The 25869-nt window shown below is 33.3% G+C and overlaps 1 protein-coding gene across 1 annotated transcript in view; it reads left to right on the forward strand.

Moving 5' to 3' along the window:
• The first annotated feature begins 440 nt into the window (after positions 1–440).
• LOC106872184 (arginine and glutamate-rich protein 1) overlaps positions 441–25869 on the forward strand; it is a 30617-nt gene continuing 5188 nt past the window's right edge. The window contains exons 1-3 of the mRNA XM_014919081.2: positions 441–770; positions 13760–13870; positions 20287–20512. Coding sequence (XP_014774567.1) covers positions 445–770; positions 13760–13870; positions 20287–20512 — 663 coding nt within the window. The 5' untranslated portion in view covers positions 441–444. The remainder of the gene's footprint in view (positions 771–13759; positions 13871–20286; positions 20513–25869) is intronic.

Genomic DNA, 25869 nt, shown 5'->3' on the forward strand with positions numbered 1-25869 from the left:
GTTGATAACCGACATGTTATTTTAATAATTCAATCATTAATCTAAGAATCGATTCAGTTTAAATGTTACTTTATTTCGTCATTAATTCATACGATTAAACATTTATCTGTATTTCAATACATGGATCACTTGAAATTACAATTTTAACAAGCGAATAAATATTTATTTTTGAAAGAATTCCAACTCCACCCTCAACAACAAAAATACGTATCAAAGGAAGGAAAAGAGAAATGTTCATATTATCAGCTACCATAACAGACATAACTAATTGATAATCGTTTTAGAACGCCGCGCATTTATTCTTGTCAAAATTATTGCTCTTTTTGAGAAGTTTTATTTCTTTTCTCTATTTATTTTGACAAATATTTGATAATATTTTGTCGTTGGTGACAGAAATAATAATTTATGGCTGGAAGATGAAAGATTGACATCATAAAGCTGCGCATGTCAAGTAGACATCAACGCCATATTGCAAATGGTGAAGTCGGCTGCGTGGGAGCTGCTTACTTGTGTCGTGTAGAGAGAGAGAGAGTGAGAGAGAGAGATTTCAGTATCGTTATTAAAGGAAACAAAATTAAGAAGAAAATGGGACGATCAAGAAGTCGTAGTCGATCAACAAGCAGGACGAGACATCGTGCAAAACACAAGAAAAGGCGCACTAGGTCACGTTCACGGTCTGCGTCCAGAGATCGCATCCATAGTCTCAGTCGGCATCACAGTAGCAGCAGAGTCCAACGGTCTCGGTCGAAAGATAGAAAACGAGTTGCCAGGTTCGTTGCTCTTCCTTTCTTCTCCTCCTCTGCATCAGATTTATCTATGCTTCTATCTATGTGTGCTTTGTTCTACATAATTTCGCAAGCTAGCCTGCTTAGCTTACCCTAAACAGCCATTCTGTGGAGATAAACCACATGGGAATGGAATTATTTTCACAAATTGCTTCTTACAAATGTATTTGTTTCGATTTACTTTTAAAATCTTTCTTTCCCGTCAAAAGTATATTCCTAATAATCTCTCAAACTTTTGCCATCATCCTGTATATTTTAAATATTAAATCAGTGTTTCATTAAGGTGAATGATGGTTGTATATTGAGAATCTAAAAATATAAATAGATCTCATCAATGACTGCATCAAGTTCAAATTAGAAAATTCCCTCCAAATTCTTTCCCTCGTTATTCGACCCTAAACAATGAGTGGCATTCTAACCTAGTTCGACTTGCAAGAAATAACTGTCAAATCCTTCCTCAGATCGCACCTCACCATCTTCAAACAGTAGAAGCACAAACTGGATAATGAAGTTCTTGGAGATAGCATTAAAAAAACGAAAAAAGTCAGTGTGTTCACGACTGGAATGGTTAAGCTTATGAAGAAGACCTATGAGCAAAAGTACATTCCAACCACGAGCGTCCCACCTTATAATATTTTATAACAGATACAAGCGAGACAGCTTCTATGTGGTAGCTTGCAGGGCGAGAAACAGCAGCCAAACCTTTCACATAACTTATCGTATTAAATAAAGTACAGTGAACAAAATAGTCTCTTAAGATACTCAGAAAAAATGGGATGGCCACGATTGGAATATATTTTGCTTATAAGTCGCTATTCAATCGGGGGGGGGGTGATATTGTAGCGATACACACCACACGCACACACACATATTTGGTTCCTTGTTAAAACTTAATTAGCTAATTATTTTGTATTGGAAATCTATTTTTCATAATGTCGAATTAATATTTGGCTTTTTAGAATCTCTTGTTCTGATGTCTGTTTATCATTTGCAACTGTTGTTCTTTGTGTGTTGTCGATTGATCGATATATCGATATATTAAAACAGTACATCCTCAAGTGTATAACATTTCTCAATTACATTAACACAGTACTGATGTTCTTCAAGATAAAGAGAATCATTGATTTCTTGGAATGGGGTCAGTAAAGCCATTAAGATCAAGGAGTTTTAATGGATTAGGCTTCGAAGATCTTTGTGTAGAACAAACTAAGACTGAAGGTGGTGGAGCTATCTTAGATTTTATTATTTTAAATTTTTACCTCAGCTTTGTCCATTGTCTCATTGAATAAAGCTAGAGTTCGTCATTAGAGAATATCTATTATCTGTGTACATATATGCATGTGTGTGTACGAAATGCATTTTCGGTTTAACCCCCTCCCCCAGTATTTCTTGTTATCCCCTCTCTTCTCTGTATGATTCCTGAAGTTAAATTCTATACGGTAGTTGTTCCTTAGCCCTAGGCATGCTCTTATCTAGCAAAATTTTAATCAAAGACACTTCATCTGTGACCATTCGTCTTTTAGTATGTCCATGTCATTTCATTTTGTTAGGGTGGGGTATGAATTGGTGATGATTTGACTCATGTTTTTACCAGGTCAAACGACAATGTAAAACCCATTTTGACGGTGGTAACGTCGAACCAGTGATGTGTGCAACATCTTAGTCCGTGTTGTGTGTACACGTAGACATAAGTACACAGTGTTAGTGTGTTAATGTGTGAACTGAGGAGACACCAGTTATTGTTCTCCTTCAAACGATATGCAGGGACATTCATTTCGTACAAAACACAAAGCCCAATTTTGTTAATTCGACTGTGTCAGTCATGCCCTTCCTTACAACGTTAGTGACATTGATCCGTCACGTTTCCTACATTAATACGTAAAAATTATTTGTGCATTTATGAACACTACGCACTCAAAACAGACGCTAAATAATTACACACAAACGCACTCGTGTATAATTCGAGAAAATTGGATGGTATAATTATACGAGTGTACAAAGAGAATAAAATTGTAACTTTTTCTTTTTTTTTTTTTGCAGATAAAAATAAAAGTTAGGCACATCGTATTCGACATAGCAATTTAGTCGAGTAAACACGGTAGTTATATTTGATCTGCGATCGATCGCATTTTTGATTATGGATCTTCAAATCGTCTGTAGCCTTAAGACTATTCTAGAGAGTCTGTCAATTTTTTATTCCCAAGTTGTATGTAAATACGAAGTGTATTTACTTTTTCTTTGAAGAATTAGCCCATATTTATGTCTTCGTCAATTTATCTGCTACATCAGCTTCAATTTATCTAGGCGCAGGCGTGGCTGTTTGGTTAAGAAGTCTTGCTTCCCAACTCTGGTTTTGGCGTTAACCCGATCCGACCAAAGCCGTACGAGTGGATTTGGTATACGGAAACTGAAAGAAGCCCGCCTTGTATTTATATGTGTCTGCTTGTGTGTATCCATATCCAGATATCACGTGATAGTTGTAAATGAACATCATTGTCATACAAGTGACATTGTTTCCATTCTGTGAAAAATATGTCAAGTAATGGGAAAATATTACGGCGATCGCCATTACTATCCTGCTTGGAAACAGGTGAAAGGCATTCGACAATAGAAAATCTGCCTCAGTAAATTCCGTCTGACCCATGCAAGCATGAAAAAGTGGACGTTAAATGATGATGATATAAATGTGAGAGAAAGAATGAGCAGGCCACAATAGTACCTTTTTAATGGATATGTCTAGTATATGATAATGTAAGATAATTTTCCTCATTAAAATGTTAGCAGTGCAGTTGTTCATACAACTATCAGTTAATTAGTTAAGTAGGATTGAATGATTTTTTTTTATACACTACTTGTATTTAGAGGCTATACATATATGGTGTTGTTTATCTTTTTAGTCAAGTATAATCCTTTGTTATTGACTAATTGCTTTGTTGTGCAACTCAGAAGGTTGTCAAAACATATAAGCATGTTTGAGAATTTTCAGTAAGTTGAATTTCTATAGCCTTTCAGTAACATTTTAATTGCTGTTTATTAATAGAGACTAACCAGATGGATGATATATTAACTGCTAAATAAGATTAAATCACTCTGTAGCTGTCGTTTTAGTATATTTGTATTAATAAATAATGTACAGGGATGATCAGGACTTCATATGTGTGCAAATACTAGTAACAGAACTGTTAATCTCACTGCCCCAGTCATTCAATTTATCCAAGTAGAAAGAAAGCCAAAGGTGCAAGTCCTTATATCAACATTTAATGTCTGTCTTCCATCCTAGAATAGATTAAACAGTTCAACAAGATCCAGTGAGCCAGAGAATTGTGTTGCATTTCAATGCCTGTTTTGGCATTGTTTCTATGGCTGGGTGGCCTTCCTAATGCTAATCACTTTACAGAGTGTATTGGGTGTTGTTTTAGTGGCAGAGGCATTAGTATTATCGCTGAGTAATTAAAGAAAAGACCATCGAGTGGGGTTGTAGTAAAAGAGGAACAAGCGGAGGTGCCTTGCTGTAGAGGAGATATGTAGCTACCTTTTATTATATAAGAGAGAATGAGGGTTGCTGGAAAGAAGGCAATGAGGGTTGTGATGAGATGTCAGCATGCTCTCAAGGTGCAAAAAGAGGAGAATATGAACAAAGAATGGGAAGTGTGGGTGGATGAGTTCATTAGAATATAGATGGAGAGTTGGTTACACCCATCTCTAACCATTTGTCACTTTTTTCTCCTTTCTGGTACAAAGATACTCTAATTAGCAATTTGGCAGAGTCATTAGATCTTTGGATTGATTGCTCCACAGTATTTGTTTCAACTCTTGTTCAAATCCTGCTGATGTCAACTTTGGAGGTTGAAAAAACAAATAGCCATCCTGCGTGGTGAATTGGCCAAGCCGTTGAAGTGTCGGATGGAAGAGTTGTACTTATGGTATTTGCAGTTGGTTATTTCAGAAGAGCAGGGGACATTAATGTAACTATATCGGGAAGAGGGCACAACATAACTATGATTTTGTGGATGGAGCATATCAATGACAGTAACTTTGCTAATAAAGCTTACTGGCCTTTTTAATGTACATGGACATCTTAAGATATCTGTGTGTGTGTGACAGCAGTGCTGTCCTAAATATATGATGAACTTTACTCTGACATGGGTTTTAAGCTTTACAAAGAATCAGCAACTGATAATGGCTGAAGTACTTCTTAGCTCCAAATAAGAAACCTAGTTTTTGTGAGGCATGGTATATATGTATATATGAGGTTGTTATAAGAAGTTTTCAGCATTCACAAAACTTAGCATTTGTAGAGGTGCTAATCTAGAAAATGTGAGGCTCTTGATATGTGTGGAAACTGCAGGGTCTGTTGAAAGATAAACTTATGCTCTTGTTGAAGGATGTTTTCAAGATGGCTTATCATGGATTCAGCTGTATATGCTTGTCATCATGGAGTATTGTACTGAAGACTAAGGAGTGTATGTTGTTAGAAGTGACAATAGGTAGGTTTATGTAGGGTGGGGTGTAACTGAACCTTGGAACATATTATCAATGGAATGTTTGTTGGAGTAAATTCTGTTGATCTATACTTACAATCCAAGAGATTGACCTGGCTCTACAGAAATATTTTACAGTTCATCTCCACTCTCTAAATTGCAGGATGTAAAACACTGAATGTGAAGACACATGGCGATAGACTCACACATACATATACCTATAACATGTTTCTTTGCAATTTCTGTCTTCCAAATTTTATTCAGAACGTACTGGTCAGCATGAGGCCATAGTAGTAGACATTTTCCCAAAGTGCCATGTAGGGATTGAACCCAAAACAATGTGGTTGCAAAGTGCACACATTCACAGTAAAATATTTTTTGTTTGAGATATTAGAAAACAATTGAATTTGAGATATTGGTTTTGGCATGCAATGGTTACCTTTAGGTAGGTATATGTAAGACAGTGAATAATGTTGTGGCAGCTTATAGTGAATGTAGATGGTAGTTTTGAGGAAACTCAGACTTTTGAATCACAGAAATTAAATGAAGAATTAGATTGTATGAAGACATACCGGTCTGTTGATTCAGCCAATTTATGATAATGTGAGGGACAAAATGTTGAAGTGTGCTGATTTTGATATTAAGTTTTTGTAGATTTCAAAGATTAGGATGAATTGTTAAAACATACAATTCTTGAAAAACATATTTCAGGAAACTTTCCAAGTGAGAAATTTAGAGAATTGAATGGGGTTAAGTTTGAGAACATGGTGTTAGTTTGTTCTTTGTGGAATGATCAAGACCTTTGACAATATACTGTGCTTGTGTAGACCTGTCAAGCCAAGTGAGTGGCCAGTGTCAGATCAATGGCATCCATGCTGGTGACAATGTAAAAAACACCCACTACCCTCTCGGAATGGTTGGCATTAGGAAAGGCATCCAGCTGGAGAAACCTTACCAACTCAAATCGGAACCTGGTGCAGCTTACCAGTTTTCAGTCAAATTGTCCAACCCATGCCAGCATGGAAAACATACATTAAATGATGATGAAGAGAACAGACATCCATTAGATGTAGCTGAGCTATTGCTAAACTAACAGTTTTATCAGTTCAATAATTTAGAATACATTGGGCCTCGTGAACAATTAATTATACATTTGTGAGATGATTTATTAAACGAAATACATTATGTTCTTAGGTAACTTACTGCTGTTAGAGCCATCATTTTGTAGCATGAAATATTTGGAAACTAATGCTTTTTTGTTTTTGTATAAATATTAAACTATATAATGTTTTTATCAGAAAAGTTGTGATGCAACCATGCGAAGCAGTAACACTAAAAGCTATGCTAACTGGAGAAGAAGCAGCTATTTATGACCTGTTGTCTGAGTATTAGAGGTATTAGAGAGATTATGTTATTGATATGAACCTGCCAAGATTGGAATGTGTCTATTCAATGAAACAGTACTTTCATTCATAGAGCAGTGAAGTTTCGAGGCAAGATGATTAGCTTGGAGATTAGGAAGTTAGGCCTTGTAACTAAAATGAGAATGGATAAAGATTATTGAAGATATTATCTTGCAGAATCTTTAAAAAAAAAAAATTGATATTGGCCAATATAGCATTTTCAGGTGTTGAAATAACTTTCTATTTTAAGTTGTTTTGGATATTAACTTGTAGCCTCAGTGCATAATTTTGGAATAGAAAATTAAGAACATGAAATAATCTGTAGAATATAGGTTAGTGGTGGGTTGGGATGTCAGCACAGATTGGTTATAAATATGAATACAAGAAGAATATATTGATGTGTTGTGAGAAGTAATGATTAATGTTTTAATTTAGACTCTATATCAGTGAATATAGTGTTTACTTGAATATTAGTTTCATTTATATTTATACTTTAAAAGGTAGCTGTGTGTATATAGTGAGAAAGTGAAAGAGAGAGACTGTTATGGTTTTAACATCTATTTTTTCATGCTTGTATGAGTCTAATCAGAGTATGTTGGAGCAGAATTTTCTTTGGCTGGATGCTCTTCTTGTTGCCAACCCACACTATTTTTCAAGTGGTGTTGTAATCTCCCAGTCAATCGAGCAACAAGCAGCCCAGGCATGTTTATATGGAGAACTAGAAACAAATGACACCATATGGACAAGCCTTTTATTTATAAAGGTGTACAACATGTCAAGAAGCTCAGACATGGTTTTAGTGTGGACTACAAGCAAACAATACCTGTTCCCCAGTCCCTATCCATCTTACATTCACCCTCTTTTTCTTTAAAGGTACACCCAGACACCTTATCACCACCATCCTTTCTCCTTTTTCAGCTTGTCTTTTAGATGTATCTCATCTACTGCAAAACACCTGTTCCTATCCTTCTATCACAGTGCTCCGCAGCTGGTATGCTGCAGCTCACTGATGTGCCATAAGATGATGTTAGATGTGCCACAGTGTAACCTGAATATATTTTTTCCCTATACTTTTAGTTATATTTTTAACTCAGGTGTGTCACTGAACTTTGAAAACAATATTAACTGTACTGCAAGTGAAAAAAGGTTGCAGAGCTCTGCTGTATCATACTATTGCTTCTCAACACCTGGCATAAAGCCACCTCCTTCAAAAGTACACCCCTTTCAACCAAAGGGTTTTGTCTTGTGAGCTACTTGGTGACCTCACTAGTGCTGGTAACACAAAAAAAAAAAAGCATCCAGTGCACTCTGTAAAGTGGTTGGCATTAAGAAAGGCTTCCAACTGCAAAAACCGTGTCGAAGCAGACATGGGAGCTCAATGCAGTCCTCTGAGCTGTTGGATCCTATCAAACCATCCAAGCCTTGCCTGCATGGAATATGGTTTTCTGAATGATGACGATTATGATAATTGATAACAATTATATTTTATAGGAGCATTCATCATCATCATCATCATCATCATCATCTTCGTTTAACGTCTGCTTTCCATGCTGGCATGGGTTGGACGGTTTGACTGGGGACTGGCAAGCCAATGTTATATCAGTAATGATAATAAATGTAAGAAGTCAGTATTTTAAAAAAGTTGAGATGGAATTTGAATTATTTCTTGTTTTCTCTGCAATGTTGGATTCATGTCTTATTTGTGTTAATTACGTGTCTTCTATCTAACCATCTAAGTTTTGATCTAGTTACTACTTTTATTTTGAAATTGTCATCAATTCTACAATACTTTACATCCAACACTTCTTTTCTGATTGCTTATTATGATAGTACATACAACATCCATCATCATCATTTAACATCCGTTGTCCATGCTGGCATGGGTTGGACAGTTTGACCAGGGCTGGCAAGCTGCACCAGACTCCAGTCTGATTTGGCATCGTTTCTACAGCTGGATGTCCATTCTAACGCCGACCACTCTAAGAGTGTAATGGGTGCTTTTACGAACCACCAGCACAGGTGCTATTTGTGGGACACCAGTATCTGCCACAACTGTGATTTTACTTGGCTTGATGGGTCTTCTCAAGCATGACATAATGCCAAATGTCTCAGTCATTGTCTCTGTGAGGCCCAACGCTTGAAAGGAGGTGTTCATGTGTCACCAGCATCAGCTACTTTGCCTCCATGAGGCCCAATGCTTGGAAGGTGCTTTTTATGTCACTGTCACAGATGTCAATTATGTGGCACCAGCAACTATTCTAAACCGAAACATTATCTACTTCTGCATTTAAATTATCTCAAGTTATTATTCTGCATCCAGTGGAATAATACCTTAATTTCCTAAACTCTTTAATACTCTTTCTTTGATAGCTCTATTTCATGCCTGTGCACCATCTTCTGAGACATGTTAAATAGTCTATACTTCGTAAGAGAATTCTTCAGTTTTCAACAGAGCAGTTACCAAAGCTTGTACCACTCAAATAACAACCTACCTAGACACCAAGTTTTTGCTAGCTCAACTTCAGCTCAAATTAAACTACTTGATAAATATTTTATAATTGGCAGCCAGCTGTAAAAACAATTGCTTCAAACAAAACCATTCCACTCACTGCCAGCAAAGATATGTGGGTGTAAAACAGTAGAATTCTATTATCTAAATAAATCTATCTATTTACACTTAAGAGAATGTATTTATCATCTTCAATAAATCATTTCAGATGGTGTCTATTTGATGTCTTATCTTTCTGATTAAACTACTGCTACATTTAGTATTCTCAGCCTTATAGAAGTCTTGATATACATCTAATCACCACTGATTAGACAAAGTGATTAATGCAAGTTTTGCTTAAAAGAAAGTTGTGACAGACGTATTTAAAGTGGGAGTGACATAATTGCAGCTCCTAAGAATTGGACTGATGATATAATAAGAAAGTCAAATCTAAGCAAAGCATGTTTGTGAAATATAAATTAAAACCTTTTATGGGGTTTATGAAGCAACCTTTTTTTTTGCTTAATGTGATCTTATTAGGGAAGGCGTAGTTGAGCCCTGTTTAACTCAGTAGCATCAGATTAGGTTACTGTTTCAAATGTAATGTTTATTTATTCACATTTGTTTTGTATTAATCCTACATTGTCTCATAGTTTCAAGATTTTGATGATGTGATTGTTTATATTTAGATTGACATTGTAGGGTAGGTATGAGACCAGATCTGGCTGGTTTGAACATAGAACAGGTAGAATAAATATTTGGGCTGGATATTGCTGGTTTAAATGCTGAAGAGTTAAAGATTGAAAAATCACTACCAGGTCTTGCTTGTATTAATCATTAAATTTTCAACTGTGTATGGCCCTATATACAGTTTAGTCACAAAGCTCAACAGTATTATATTTGACTTAACTTCCTATGCTAGTAAACTGCTTTTTTATCCTATGGATTAATCCTTTTGATACCAACCTGCCCAAAACAGCCCTTGGCTTTATGATACAAACTTTTTTTTGCAGGGATCTAAAATAAGGCCTTCCACCAAACTTTCATGTAAAATTATTCTCAAAACAACAGCTTAATAATGACAAAGTAATTTGAGTAAATTCTCCATTATGTTAAAAATTAATTAAAAGAAAGGCAGTATATTTCAACAGAAATATAACAAAATTTTAAGTCTCAAATATAAACTTGCACCAATTTCTATTTTTAGCCTTGTTAAGACAAAATTTTTATAATAACCAAGAAATATTTCAGTCTCTCACAGTTGTTTACTTCTTTAAGTTATAAATGTTTCACATTGAAATATTGCATCTCTTGACATCTTAAACTCCATTTACTTGATCGTGAATTCTACTATCCATAAATACTTATGTGCTATAATTATTTCTGTCCCTTTATCTTACTATTGATTCTTTAATGAATTTTGCCCCTTTGAGTTTTCAGCCTGGACTGCTATTCAAACTTACCCTACTCTGTCAGTTAATATTGTCTTGTGCCAGACATTAACGAATCCCTATAAAATTCATATCTTTTTGTGATATGGCTTTTTTCTTTTATGATACAACAAAACAAAAAGTGAGAGAGGGAGAAATTTTATTGATTATAAATATGTCATATAATATATTTAATTTCATACATATGTGGCATTAATTAATCAATTGCAAAAATGTGTTTTAAAATAGAAATTCAAAAGTATGTCAGTATTCTTGAAACCCAGTACAAATGTATGATTTAAAAATTGGGTTTTTACTGTTAGTAAAAGAAAAATAATTGATAATGCCATCAATAAAAGGTATCTTTTACCTGTTTCCGTCATTGGACATATCAGCTCCAATTGTTTTATTTTTTAAAGTTTGGTACTTACTGTACTAGTATCTTTTGCGGAACTGCTAAGTTATAGGAGTGTAAACAAGCCATTGCTGTTGTCAAGCAATGGCTGGGAAACAGACAACACACACACACACTGCATGGTTCCTTGGGCAAGTATCTTCAGCTATAGCCTCAGGCTGGCCAAAGCTTTGTGAGTGGATCTGGTAGACACAAGCTGAAAGTAGCCTGTTTTTGTATCTGTGTGTGTGTGTGTGTTTGTCACTCGCCACTGTTTGACAACTGGTGAAATGCTGGGATTGATTTGTATGACTAATATTCTTCAAAGTGGTACTCCAGCATGGCTGCAGTCTAATGACTGGAACAAGCAAAAAATAAAAGACACACACATGCACCAAGCTTCCATAGCTTCTGTCAACTAAATCCACCCACAAGGTATTAGTCAGCCCTGAACTATAGTAGAAGGATACTTGCCCTAGGTGCTGCATAGTGGGACTGAACCTGAAACCAGAGTTGCCAAGCAAGTTTCCTAACCACATAAGCATGCCTGAACCTGTAACCATAATTGTATGAAAATCATTTGTCAGGTACCATTTTTTGTTTAAAAAGATATTTTTCTTAATTACAGAGTAGAGATAGTTTGACGTATTTCAGTAAACTTCTTGCATGTGAAGTGTATTAGTTGCATTGTAACAAACTATATTGCATTAGATCTAAAATTGATTTGTAAGAGATGTGGAAGGATTAAAGGTGGACTTATGATGACAGTATAGAGTCACTTGATGTATAACTGACAGATGTTTCAGTATCCTGTAAATGCAACTACATTTGAAGAGGGAGAGTTGGCAATAAGCATAAGGTGTGTAGTTAAAAAGCTGCTGTTGTTTTTCATAACAAAGCCATCCTATCTTTCTCTTCACAGGAAAGAGAGTATATGGTAACACTGTTAGATTTAATTGTAATGTTAGACATGCTCAGTTGTCTCAGGAGATCTAAATTGATAGTTGTTTAACTGTTAACATATAAATAAAAGGTAAACTTATTTACATTAGTAAGGAGTAAGATGAATGATAACAAATGTTTCTGCTGATATTCAGCCTCAAGAGAGTTGTCTAACTTGCCAGAAATAGCAGTAAAATCCCCTTCAGTTAACACTCTACCATTTTCAAAAGGGAAGATCATATACCTAGGTAGTCCTAGGTATAATGTATCTGAAAATTGCTCAAAATATAAATCCCATTTATATTTTGTTCCCTGTTTCTTGCGAGTATGCCCTGGCACTTTGCCACCGTCTCTCTCCTGCTCTCTCGCTCTCTTCCATTCTCTCTCTCCCTCTGAGTGGGTAACCATGTATCTCTACAACTTACCTGTTTCTGTCCTCATACTTGATCTCTCTCTCTCTCTCTCTCTCCGGGTAACCATGTATCTTCTCTGCAGTAAAACACCTGTTTCTTTCTCTCTGTCAAACTTTAACCTTTCATCATCTGGCACAAGATCACCTCCTCCAATGCCCTTTCAAAGGGTCTTTTTTTGCAGGTTACTTAGTGACTCTGCCAGTGCTGGTGCCATGTAAAAAGCATCCAGTCCACACTGTAAAGTGGTTGGCATTTGGAAGGGCATCCAGCTATAAAAACCATGCCAAAACTGACCTTACCTGTGCTGGTGCCATGTAAAAAGTACCCAGTACATTGCTGGCTGGTTGGTGTTAGGAAGGGCATCCAGCCATAGAAACCATGCCAGACCAGACACTGAAGCCTGGTGCGGTATTCTGCCTAGCCAGCTCTTGTCAAACCATTCAACCCATGCCAGCACGGAAAGTGAATGTTATCATCCGAAGCACCTTTAAATCAGAAGTCTGTCGGACTAGCATGTAGGAAATGAGTTAGTAAAAAATGTAACGACCGGTGCATGCAGTAGGTAAACACTAGGATCTCTGACAATCTGTCAGAGATACAAGGCTTAGACATACAGGTGGTAGAATGAGTACTTGTAAGGTGAATTCCTAGTATTGCTGGGCTGGCTCACTTGAGGGATTAACAGCATGTTATCTGTGTGATCTGTTTAGTGCTGGAGGTAACTTTAGTGTCAGTAAGAAATAGCTGGAAGAAAATGACAAAAGAGGTTCCTCTCTTTTGGGAAAAGGCAGACAACAATAATAATTGGTTGTGAAATATTGGCATTGAATGTTGTGGAGCTGTAGAAGCTTGAGAGAAGTCTATTAAATATGACCTACTGCATGTACAACATTAACTTGTAAGGAATTCAAAGAACATGTGAATTGAGAGCTAGGCATGAAAGGCCTCAGCTGAATAAGTGCAGAAGACCAGTGCACTGGATATGTGTTAAGTGAGTTAGATGTACCTATAGCTGTAGGTACTTAGTACTGGAGAAAAATATGGGGAAAAATAGTGAGATTGGGTAACTGCAGATGATAGGGCACAGGATCAAGGGGAGTGTTGATATGCCTTTCTACAGACCCCTGTCCAACCCCTATTTGTACTGGTAACCCTCCCCCCATTGAGGATCATTGATGTGATTTATAGACCTATCTCATTGGATGTAAATGTCAGTCCTAAGGTATTTCTTTTTTGCTCCAACCAAACATTCAAACCAGAAACTATTGAAGTGTGTTGTGGTAGATACTAATTTTAGGTAAAGGTTATGTAACATTCTATTAATTACAGAATATTGTATTTAATTAAAGGTATGATATTGTGGATATTTCTAATATTTTTCACCTTTCAAAATGTTATTCTAAGTGTTTGTTTATATTTACAGGCGGCGATCATATTCTTCTAGTAGTTCAAGTAGTGATGAAGATCTTATTATTCGTGCTAAACGTCGGGAAGAGGAGGAAAAGAAAGCTGAATTGGAAAAACAGAGAATTTTGTAAGTTACTTTCCTTTTGATTGATGTTTTGAATTTTCTTCACCTTTTCTATTTGCTGCAGAATCAATTTGTAAATTTTCTATGCATGTAAAAAGATACATTTCATTGATGAAATGACATCTAAGCTTGATTCATTAACCATTGATAATAGATATGTTGCAAATATAGACTTAGTCTGTTTTAAAATAGTCACAGTTCCTTAGAGGTTCTGTTAGTATTAGAAGTAGTAGTATTGTAGCAAACATTTATATATGTCCTATTTTAATTTGTTAAATTAACTGAGCAATAATCTTGTTGGGCTTTTAGTATAATTTAAAATGCAGTATTGCCTCTCATATTGTGTTGGTTCATATTCCTGTAATTTCACACCTGTCTGTATTAGATAAATCACTAACACCAGTGCATACTCTTTATTCTTTTAGAATAATTTATGCCTGCCAAGCTAATGCAGTTGGTGTGTCTTAGTGATATTCATATAATCTTAATATCAACAATGCTGGCAGAGCGAGTGTGAAAAAGAACTTAGTACAGTTTATTGTAACATCAGTGGAGCTGCCATCTCCTTTCTGTTAACAGATGTTTTGTCTTTTTTGTCCATGCTGGTATGGGTTAAATAGGTTCAAAATGCAGTATGCCACAGTTTAAAGCGTGTGTTTTTTTTCAATATGATACAAAGTTCTCAAGTCTGCCCTGATTTCATTTTCTCTGGTCTACATCTGCTGCACACTGTGCAAACAAAACCCTGATATTTTAAACAGTGTTTCTTACTACACTATATTGCTGGATTTGTGTAACAGTGCATAAACATGTTTATTGTGGATAGCAGGACTAAAGAAACTCTTGATGTGACTTGGAGCCTTCCTCACCACAAGAATAAATACAAAAGAGCATATTGTAAAAATATGGCCAAGTTCTTGTTATTACATAGTAAACAGGAGCAGTGTATTAAGGTTTAACCCTTTAGCATTCAGATTACTTTGTCAAATGTAATGCCACTTATTCACATTGTTTTCAGTTAATCATGCATTATTCCATACCTTTGAGATTTCAATGATGTAATTGTATATTTTTAGAATGATATTGTAGGATTGGTGTGAGAGGCTGAATCTAGTCAGTTTGAACATAAACCATGTAGACTGTTTGGACCGGATGTGGTCAGTTTGAATACTAAAGGATTAAGTCAGTGACAGAAGATGGTAGCACTATGTAAAGAATAGCTATTGATTGATATTTTAAATAACTTTTTTGATAACATCCACCATGAAGTATTAGTTTGTTTGCTTGATGTCAGTTTTTCTATGCTAACAAGGGTTAGGCAGGGAGGTACTTGAGGTAGGATTTTTATGGCTGGATGCCCTTACCTGTTTTCCAAGTAATGGAATTTTAAATCTAGAGGAATTTGAAACAAACTTCAGTAGTTTCATACCAACTTCAAACAGTGATATCAACATGTGTAACATAACTCACTGCAGATTGAAAACATTCGCATGAAATGACACACTTGCAAGGTATTGTTCTACCAGGGTCAGTAGTAGAAGACACTGGCCCAAGTTGCTGTACAGTGGGACTGAATCCAAACCCACGTGGTTGAGAAATGAATTTCTTAATCACACAGCCATGCCTACATTTAAAATTATTTCTGAAAATCCATATTGATCCAAATGCCACAATTATTGGAGTAAAATTTCTTTTTCCAATTCTAATTTTTTCCTATTTAACAAGATGTTTAAGGTATAAACACAAAATTAGTTTAGACTCAGTTGCTAGTCCATTGTCATTTGTCGTATCCCTCTTTTGTCTATTGTTATAGTATACTCTGATCTTTAGAAATTACTGACTTCTCTGTCTAAACAACTCCATCCATTGCTCTAGTCCCTACATAATATCTATATTGTTCCTTTGTACCTTAAAACTAGTTTGCAAACTGCCACTCTGGTCCCGTTTAGTTTCCAATACACTAACCTCTAACCCAACAAGTTCCATATTAACTACACTTACCTCAACTTGACCATCTCTTGTTAGATGTGACTTTAGAAGACAGGTTTGTTTTATAAAGTTATCCCCTTATCAGTTTTACATTAAAACTTACAAAGACAACAAAGAATTTGGTTATGATTGCAGCCATGCAATAGGGGTTGTATGGTCGATCGCAAAACCTTGGTGAAAACAAAAATTTTAGAATCATTGTCAAATATTACTTGGCATTTCATTAAAAATAGTATTATAAGTGCATTTAATTTACTTTAAATAAACATTTCTGATTGTGAGAGCATTTTTAATTCCACATTCAATAATTTTGAAGAGTAAATATTACTATACTGTTGTTTCAATTAACATGCATGACATGTTGCATTTTTGGTGCCCATAAGCTGGATATGTTTGTTCAATCCTTGATAAGCAGTGTTTTAGAATATTTATTTTCACTGTGGTCTGTGTACGATTGACTTAGTTGACTGACTGTATGACTTCCATTGTATGATTACAACCTCAGCAACTATAACAAAACTAAATATATTTAACATAATGTGTTTGTATTGCTATTAATGAATCTGCTAATCACTTGAAACCATAATTTTCTTTTTGCTTCATCATCTAATCCAAGATGACTAATCTATCTCAAGTTTGATTCATCTACTCTCTAAGGTTCCTTAGTTTAACTATTCTTCGACATATCTTCCAATCATCAACTCCTTCTGTTCATCATCCATACACTTTATAGATGCACGTAGTTGGCTCTTTATAAATTTTCATATACTCCTTCAAACTACAATAATAATGTGAAGCAAAAGAATAAAAAAAATATCATGTGTGGGAATTTATTTTCCAGCAAGTTTAATTTGCATAAGTGGTCGTAGTTGTATGACGACTTGTCATAGGAACACAATTCCTTTCTGATATTTCAAACTTCATTTGTTGAAAGTAGATCTTAGAGACAACAGTTTCAGTTTAGTGTTTCAACATGTACTAAGCTCATCTCATCTTGCAAACTGTTTTATGGTGATGTTTTTTTTTTAACATTGTGGTTTAGCTGGTTATCTGACTTAAACCTTCTGTTAAGAATACATGATATAGTAGAGTATATAAATCTCTAGTTCCTAAATACTCCAAAAAATGTAACTTTGAACTCCTTGAAATCAAACAGTTGTACAATTGTTTGTGTTGTCAGGTATTTTCATTAAACACTTATACTAACCTTTTGTTTATGCATTTTTAAAACTTAGTTGATGAATAATTGAAAAGAATTTATTGCTGAATACAGCAATAAATTCTTGTTTGATAGTCTCAGTGCAATTTCCTCTCATGTAGACTCTCATGTCACAAATGACAGATGAAGGCTCTGTGATTTCTTGCTGAACAACCTGCACAGATGATTTGTTTCTAATGATCAAATGCTTGTGTTGCACATTAGCTCACCCACTCCATCAAATCAACATTTCCTGCACAGGGGCACAGTGTGCCAGCAATGTGAGATGAAGTGTTTCACCTGGTCTGGGGATCAAGGCCATGATCCTATGATAGTGAGCAACAACCTAACCAGTAGACCACATGCCTATGTACAACATTATTCAACAGTTTCCAGAATGTGCTACATCTTTCAAAATGCAGGAACTTGTAGAATATCATGTTCTTCTGATATCACCAAAGTAAAACTAATGTCTTGACTAAAATCTATGGGATTACATCCTTCTATACTTTTAAGAAAATTGAAGCTTGAATAAGTGCTTGTTCATGTGAACTACATTGTGGAAAATATTACCAAAGAAATGGCTTATATGATATTTGTCAGCTTTGCCTTCCACTGATCCTCATCTCTCTGGAGTCAATAAAATAAAGCACCAGTCAAATACTGGGGTCAGTAGTAACCCCTTCCCTCAAATTTGTTGGCCTTGTGCCTAAATCAGAAACAATTAGTGAATTGAAATTTCACAATATTAGGTTAATTAAAAATAGTATTTTTATCAACACTATCATCATCATTAGCTAGTATTTACATAGATTAAAAAGAAATACAATGAAAATAATAAAATTGCAGTTGATTAATCTATTGGGTTTACTGAACAAGAATAGTTTTACTGCAATGTGTGCTGTATTGTGATGACTGAGCAAATGGAGTTTAATCTTTCTGATTTTCAACCAATATCGAAGTTGATTTGCAAATAGCCAATAATTGAACCTAAGGGGCTGCATACCTTCATTTTTATTTACTTTATTTCTTTTTAGTTTTCACTGATTTTATGTAAATTAGAAATATATTTATTTTTAATTTACTTTGCTATAGTTTTTAATCATTTTACATATGACCATCATAAACAATCTAAATCTAATATTTCTATAGATTTTGGCTCGTTGATTTTTTTTTTTTAATGATGTATTAACAAACTCAACATTTTTATTTACAGTTGATATATTGAAGTACATGTTTTTTTTTTTTATTATTTTAATTTATTAACTGTTCATTACATCCTAATGAACACTGTCCTAGATTTGTAATTTAATTAATTTCATTTACATGTCTACTTTTAGCTGGCATCTTAGAAAATAAGAATACTACTTGATAAGTCTTTATTGTAGATACAGATTTAAGGATAGTCTATAATGTTTCATTGAAATTATAGATACAAGTCCTGTTTTAAAAATAACTGCTCTTAGGAATCCTTTTAAATCGAGCAAAAACAAACAAATTATTTAAGAATTTAAAAATAATTTGTGCTTTACCTGTAAACTGGTTAGGCTGTCCACACCTTTACTAAAAGGTAGCTTCTAATAATAGACAGCTGATTAGCCACATTAGAACATGTAGCATCAAGAAAATTTGTTTGACTGTAAAACTCTACATCCAAAATGTCCATGATTAGACCATAGCTGGCACACAAAGGAGAAGATATATTTCTAGTTAAATCTGTTTCCCTTTTTATTGATTCATGTATAGAGATAGACTTAAATTTTTATTTCTTCAAGATGCTGTAACTTGAAAAATTATTTGCTGCTGTTTCCCAAGACATTTTTTTGTCCTCATTAAGCATTTCATGTATTATATGAAAAATGATCCAATTATGTTTACGTTGGCTGAAAGAATTTCAGGTGTATTCAATATAAAAAGCAGTTAATGCCAAATAATTCTTTGAAGGTAAGTGTATTTCCTAATTATTTGTTCAATAGACAGCTGTTGGTATTCTTTGAATTAAAAAAAAAAATTAATAAATCACCCTTTGGATCCACCATCTGAGTAAGAACTTCTCTTCACTATAAACCCTGTATACAGTACATTGGACTGTTCACTTGATGCTTTAAAATGAAGTTTCCATTATTTGGTTTACAAGTACAACAGCTTCAACTCCATTTACTTCCCTCTTACTTTGTTTTAGATATCTCCCAATCCTGTCAAGGCTAGGACAGTCTGTTATGTAACATGGCATACAAAATTTCTAGTTGGTCAGGAAAGTATGGATGAAAAGTAAGATACCTCTGTTCAGATTGCAAGTGTGAGATCTATTATAATCTCATGTCTTACCTTCATCTAAAGATTACAAGTAGTTTCCTATCAAATGAATAATTACATAATTAAAAAGATTTTTCTTAAAAAGAAATGCTCTGTAGGGTTAGTATGTAACAACCCTCATAATTTTTTTAAAATGTATATTGATACTCAAATTGAAGTTTGGTAGGCCAATATACCCCATTATAAATGTTTAAATCAAACCAGTTTCATGTCTTTTCTGAAGATTATTAAACAATTACTAAAATTTGGTCTCACTGTATCAGCCTCACCATTCAACAAGAACTTGTGAGAAGCCATAGGCATATCTCTTTCCTCCAGACCAAACCAACAATAATTATACAAAGAAATATGTATATAGCCATTTTGACCAAATAGAACTTAACTGTTACTGAATTATTATATCTGCTGCTGCTGCTTATTATTGCATTTTTTTAATAATCCTATTTTCTTCTCATAAAGCCATAATTTAATTAAAATTACTCTTTGTTTCACAGATTTACTTTTACAGTAGATGTTCCATATTTCTCCTTTTGAGTTTTATTTATTCAGTATTTGCACTATCTTGTTTTTGGTCCTTACTCAGCATCAAGTCTTTTTGGTTTTATTTTTATTGTTATTTATAAATTAAGTGCTGTACTTAAACAATTTTTCAGCACTTCATCTTTGATTACTGGACCATTTACTGTACAAAAAAATATGAAGGATTACATTTTTTTTAATTATCATCTACCTTTAGGTGTTTATGAAGAATATTATACTGTGATGGATTTTACATATCACACTTGCAGATTTGAATAAATTAGAATAAATTCAAATTTTTAAATGAAATTTTAATTTTATTTTCATTTTCTTAAGTATTTTCTTCCAGATTGTAGCACTATATCTTATGGAGAATTTTCTTTTTTACCTTCATTAGAAAACAAAAGGAACTGGAAGAAAAATTGATAGAAGAGGAAGTAGCTAGGCGTGTAGAAGAGCTTGTGGCTAAAAGAGTTAATGAAGAGCTTGAGAAACGTAAAGATGAAATTGAAGCTGAGGTGATGCGACGGGTAGAAGAAGCAAAACGAATAATGGAGAAACAAATGCTTGAAGAATTAGAAAGACAACGCCAAGCTGAACTTGAAGCACAACGTCAAAAGGAGGTATTGCAAAGTTTCAGCTTTTATTTTTCTTTGCTGTTTTCCCCTCAGTTTGGTTTACTTTTCATATTTTACTCTCCAGTTCCCTAAAGAAAAACATCAGTAACTATTGTATTGATTTTTTTTTTTGTCTTATAAATTCTAAAATTGATGATCACTTTAGGCTACATTTTGTTTTAAAATGTCTTGTCAAAGTCCTGAAGCTATGTGTGTTTTGGTAATCTTGTAAATTGCTTTTCACTTAAAATTGTTATGGCTTTGGTCCCTTCAAAATTTTCTTTTTACTATTATATATCTACTTAAGTAAACTATGTGTGTGTGTGTGTGTGTGTGTGTGTGTGTGTGTATATATATATATATATATATATATATATATATATATATAATATATATATATATATATATATATATATATATATTTAATATATATATATTAAAATTAAAATTAGGTCAGCTATATTGCAGTATTTTCATAATTAATAGTTAATTAGTTTCCCAAAGAAAGAAAGGCTTATTATTTAATTCTATATTGAAAAATGCCAAAACCATAAGTGATTAGGACTTGGTAACACATTTACTAAATTTATGTAGGTATTTTAAATTGGGAAGGAAAAAAAAAGTTGTTTTTTTTTTTATTTATTTTTTATTACAAGGAAGAAATTAAGAGTTCTTCTATTTCTTTCTCTCTACTTCCTATGATAATTCATTTTTAGGTTGATATAGTTAAAAAGCTTTATTCTGAAAAAAAAAAAAATCATCTCTATCCTGAATGTGAACTGTTTTATTGGACATTTCTGTTCATAACTCTCTTGTTACCGTATTTCTAATAAAATACACTGCCTGTCATTTTTTTTGATTAATTTGAAGGATTTAGTAAAATATAAGTAACATTTTTATAACTTATATGTTCTACATAAAACTACATGGAGGGTTCAATTTTAAATATAAGCAACTTAAAAATGAACAGTTTTATATTAGAGACAGTTTCAGGCAATTTGGTGTCCAAAGAGTTGAACTTAAAGAAGGAATAAAAGTACTTCCTTGTTGATAGGATTGTGTAACAGTTCTTAACGCACACACATGCAATTTGTATTTTGATCTTTTCTAAAAGGATTCTCTCAGAACTTTAAAACACAATGTAGGAATATTTTTGAAAGAAACAGTAAACATTACAAAGCAAATAGTATTGCCATTATTAAATTGCATTTTGATTTCAAATTCACAAACCATAAACTTTTTTTCAATAGTGGAAAGAGTTTGATGTACATAATTTAAAAGAAAGAAATTTTCTTTTAAAATAAAATCTCATCTCTTTTCACATGTATCTTATTTGCACACAGTTTTTGATTGTTCACAATTCTTGTATTATAGATGGTTTTTATCTTTTTTTTTCTCTCCCACTTCTTCAATCTGTAAAAGTTCAGTAATAGTATTGATAATTATTGACCTGTATAATTTAAAATGTCATTTATGAACAATAAATGGCTCTGGCTGACAAATTAAATGTTGGCTCTATAATTCAATGCTAGCCTAGTTGTGTAAAGTTGTAAATGGAATGAAAAATGTGAGGGGAAATAGGCAAGGAATCTTTTAACTGGCAGTTTATCCCCTTCCTTTCTATAACATTAAATTTGTCTTAAAATATTTAATATCAATGTTGGTTTTTCTTTTCAATTCCTTCCAATAAGATGGTTGCAGTGTTCTTTTCCTCAAGGCTGTCTCAAAGATTTCAATACATGTATATATATATATATATATGTGTGTGTGTGTATATATATATATATATATATATGTGTGTATATATATATATGTATATATATATATATATATATATAATATCCTGGTTCCCTTTTTCTATTCAGAATGACATTTTGTTAGTTAGTTTCAAGTTTTTGATTTCCAAATTGTTTTTATATATTCTCACCCCTTTTAATGGAATTTGAAACAACACCCATTACAACTGATTACATATTTTCCTTTTTGTGGTTTTTGCTGATTTGGTCAAAATTTATCAACATTATTTTAGCAGTGAATATGAAAATAATGCCCAGAGCCCAGATTCATATCCTATTCAAATTGTTTCAATTTTGAAATAATATTCCCACTTTTACTGTCCTTTTTTTTTTTCATTGCAAACATTTTTGTTAGCTTTTAACAGTCTTGTTCTTCGTAAACCTCAAGCATTTTATTGATAATTTCATTATAATTTTTAGTAGGCTCAGTTAACGATCTTGTCGTATTTTCTCTCACGTTTTTCAAACCAAAGTCTGTTATCTAAATTAACTTATGTTAATGTCTTAATTATTTGTATTTGTTAGTTTTCTGGTTACTTCACTTGTGAAACTGGTTATGTACACCTTCTGGTGTTGAAGCTCTTTCTCTCTATTTTGTATGAATGGTTGATGTAAGTATGCAAGTGGCTCTTTTTTTTTTTTTTTTTTAGTTCACAGCAAAATTAGAATCTGCATCAGTAAAGACCATTTAATCTTTTAAGTTTCATTTTGTTTGTAAATTTAATTGAGGATAGTCTCTCTCTTTAGTTTGAATGGCTGATGTATTACACTACTTTTGCTTCACATTAGTCTTCTATCATTGGTAGCTCTATTCTGACATAATTGAGTGCTACTCTGTGAAATGAGGAATATTTGTTTTAATAATGGTTGCAATGATACAGATTCTATCTTCTTCCCAAGTAGAAAATCTTGTTCAAGAGACAGCTTTTTCCTTAAAGAAATTGTAGAAATTCCTTAAGGCTTAAATTAACGAGTTTCAATTTCTTTTTATTTTAATTTGGTAGGAAACTTTATAAACTGGAATTGTTTGATTTGTTGCAATACATATGTTGGTTTCTTAAAATTTGCTTCCTCTTTGGATTGCAGAACTCAACTAAACTCAAGAGCTTTGCTTAACAATTTGAAGTTTCTGATAAATGATAGTTTCTGAATGGTGTCATAGGTGCAATGTCATGGTACTGTTTTTATGTCTTGAATCCATCTGCTTTTGCATTGGCTTTTTTTCTCCTCATTTTTTCATTTATTGGACTTTTGGCTGTTGAACTGTACATCCTTACCAATATTCATACAATGTGCTAAACAGTTATATTGTTGCTTTCTTTTTTTATTTTATGAAGAATAAGTTACATGCTGGAAAATATAAAAGAGCATGGAAACTGTTAATGTATTTGAACTTCAGTTTTTATTCTGAAAGGATTAATATAGATCCTAAAATTAACAATTGAAATTTTCCATTCTCGTTTACATAACTCAAAAATTGAGTACATTTCCAGCTGAAAATGTTAGGTTTCCAATTTGTGAATGATTTCTTTAAGCAGAAAGCTGTTTCTTGACATCTCTTTGTAAGTATTGTTATTGATTGAGCAATTCTGCTCTCATGTGTACATGCTATATTTTGGCCACACATATATCGGCATAAGTTAACTGGAACAATCATTAGGTTCCTAATGCCGTCAGACCTAATGAGAACATTTTTTTACAGTATTCAATGATGCATTTCCAGTAAAATAAACCATACCATTGGATTCCTGCTGAAAAGATATAAAAGATTGGATATTCACACAGCTGAGGAAGTATGTAAAGTTTACACAGCCATAATTCCCTTCTGTCCTTGCTCCCTTAAATTGTTGTTTGCCCATTCTGATCTAAATGGTGCGTTCATCTCTTGTACTTCAGGGTTTAATATTACTCTATTTAGCTTTGAATTTTCTTGACGTTATTAATAACATCTTTTCACAGATTGTCCATTCCATTGCATTGCAAGTTCTTGGCACTGGTACTTAGAATATACTTTAAAATACATGGAATTTCTTCATCCGATTTTCGTTCACTCTCTCTCTTTTTTTTTTTTTTTTTTTTTTTTTTTTTTTTTTTTTTTTTTTTTTATACTTCAGAATAAGTTTTGGTGTGCAATTCAAAAATCTACATGTTAAGGGCTAAAACAATTTCCAAGATGGTTATTTAATGAATGTAGTTTTGACCATTTTTCAAACAGTGTTAGGAAATTCTCTGCAAATTTCAGCTTGTCAGCCAATTTCTATTCTATTATTGTTTGTTGAGTGTTGCTTCTCTCTTTTTAGTTTCTTTTTGCTCCTGTCTTTTAATTTTATATTTACATTGTTTCTTTAATTTCCCATCAAACTAATGATAAAAGAAAATGAAGGAATTGTTTTGTATAGAGATTCATATTTAGACAAAATCTCTCTTAATAGTGTGTTAGTATTTTTTAGTAACAGGAAACCTGATTTAAGAGTGTGCAGATTGCTTCCTTCTTACACTAACCTGGGAATGTCTGTGTTTTGATATATTGGTTTATAACAAAGGCAATAATCATATGCTTGCCTGATTTATCATTTAGTATCACTAAAAGCAACTTCTATTGTAGCCATTACCAGTTACGACATCTATTTATCAGTATAATTTCTTTTATAACAAATGTTAATTATTGAGAGGAGAATAAAAGTAAAGCACCAAGTCTTACAATATTAGGAATTCCCTTTTTTTAGAAATCAGTGGTAGTTGTAGTAGTTGTAGGAAAGTTTTGTTAATGCCGCTTCTGACACTTTCACTTTAGAAGACCTAAAGGGATTTTGTTTTGGGTCTTTGGCCAAATCCTTTTCTTCTGTACTATGTATCGACTGCTGAAACAGTTAATACAAGCGTCGTCAATTTTTCACTGGCCACCTCCTTATAATTACTTGCCCTTTATTACCTGCTGCTGCTGCTACTACCACTGACTGGTGGACAGTTTATTTGGTGTCTAGTTGGGGATTTTAATGGCTTTGTTTAAATATGAGACAACTGGCTGCTGCTGTGAAGTAAACAGTTTGAAGAGGAAGCATTCCTGGAAGGATATAATCGTGTCATGTGCTACAGATGTGTACCTACCTACTCTTGGGTATGTAGAAAGATACTTTTCTATCAATGACGTCACATTATCTGTCAATTCTCCGTGCAATTTGTTTAAACTATTCTTGGAGTGTAGTAGAAATTACTGCCCACAATGCAATATGTTGGGCTAATCGATTCCTTATCTCTAGGAATATGCATAAAAGTTCAACCAAAATGCTAATTCCATACTTATTTTTTTAAAAATTCATGTTTATTATAAAATGTACATTTTTTTTATGATTAATTTCAAATTCTTTAAAGTCCAACTGGTATGTATCTTTTTATTTTGACCTTTTTTTCCCTCATGACTCTAACATATAAAAAGAAAATATTTATAATAATGTTGAGGTTGAATTGCTATTAGATCTCATGCTGATTCTTGTGAAAAGGTTTGTAACATTGCTGCTTGTGTTTTTCTTAATTTCTTTCTCAATCTTTTTTTTTTTACTTCTCCCT

Source organism: Octopus bimaculoides, chromosome 4, assembly GCF_001194135.2.
Source record: "Octopus bimaculoides isolate UCB-OBI-ISO-001 chromosome 4, ASM119413v2, whole genome shotgun sequence".
In the NCBI taxonomy this organism is placed as follows: domain Eukaryota; kingdom Metazoa; phylum Mollusca; class Cephalopoda; order Octopoda; family Octopodidae; genus Octopus; species Octopus bimaculoides.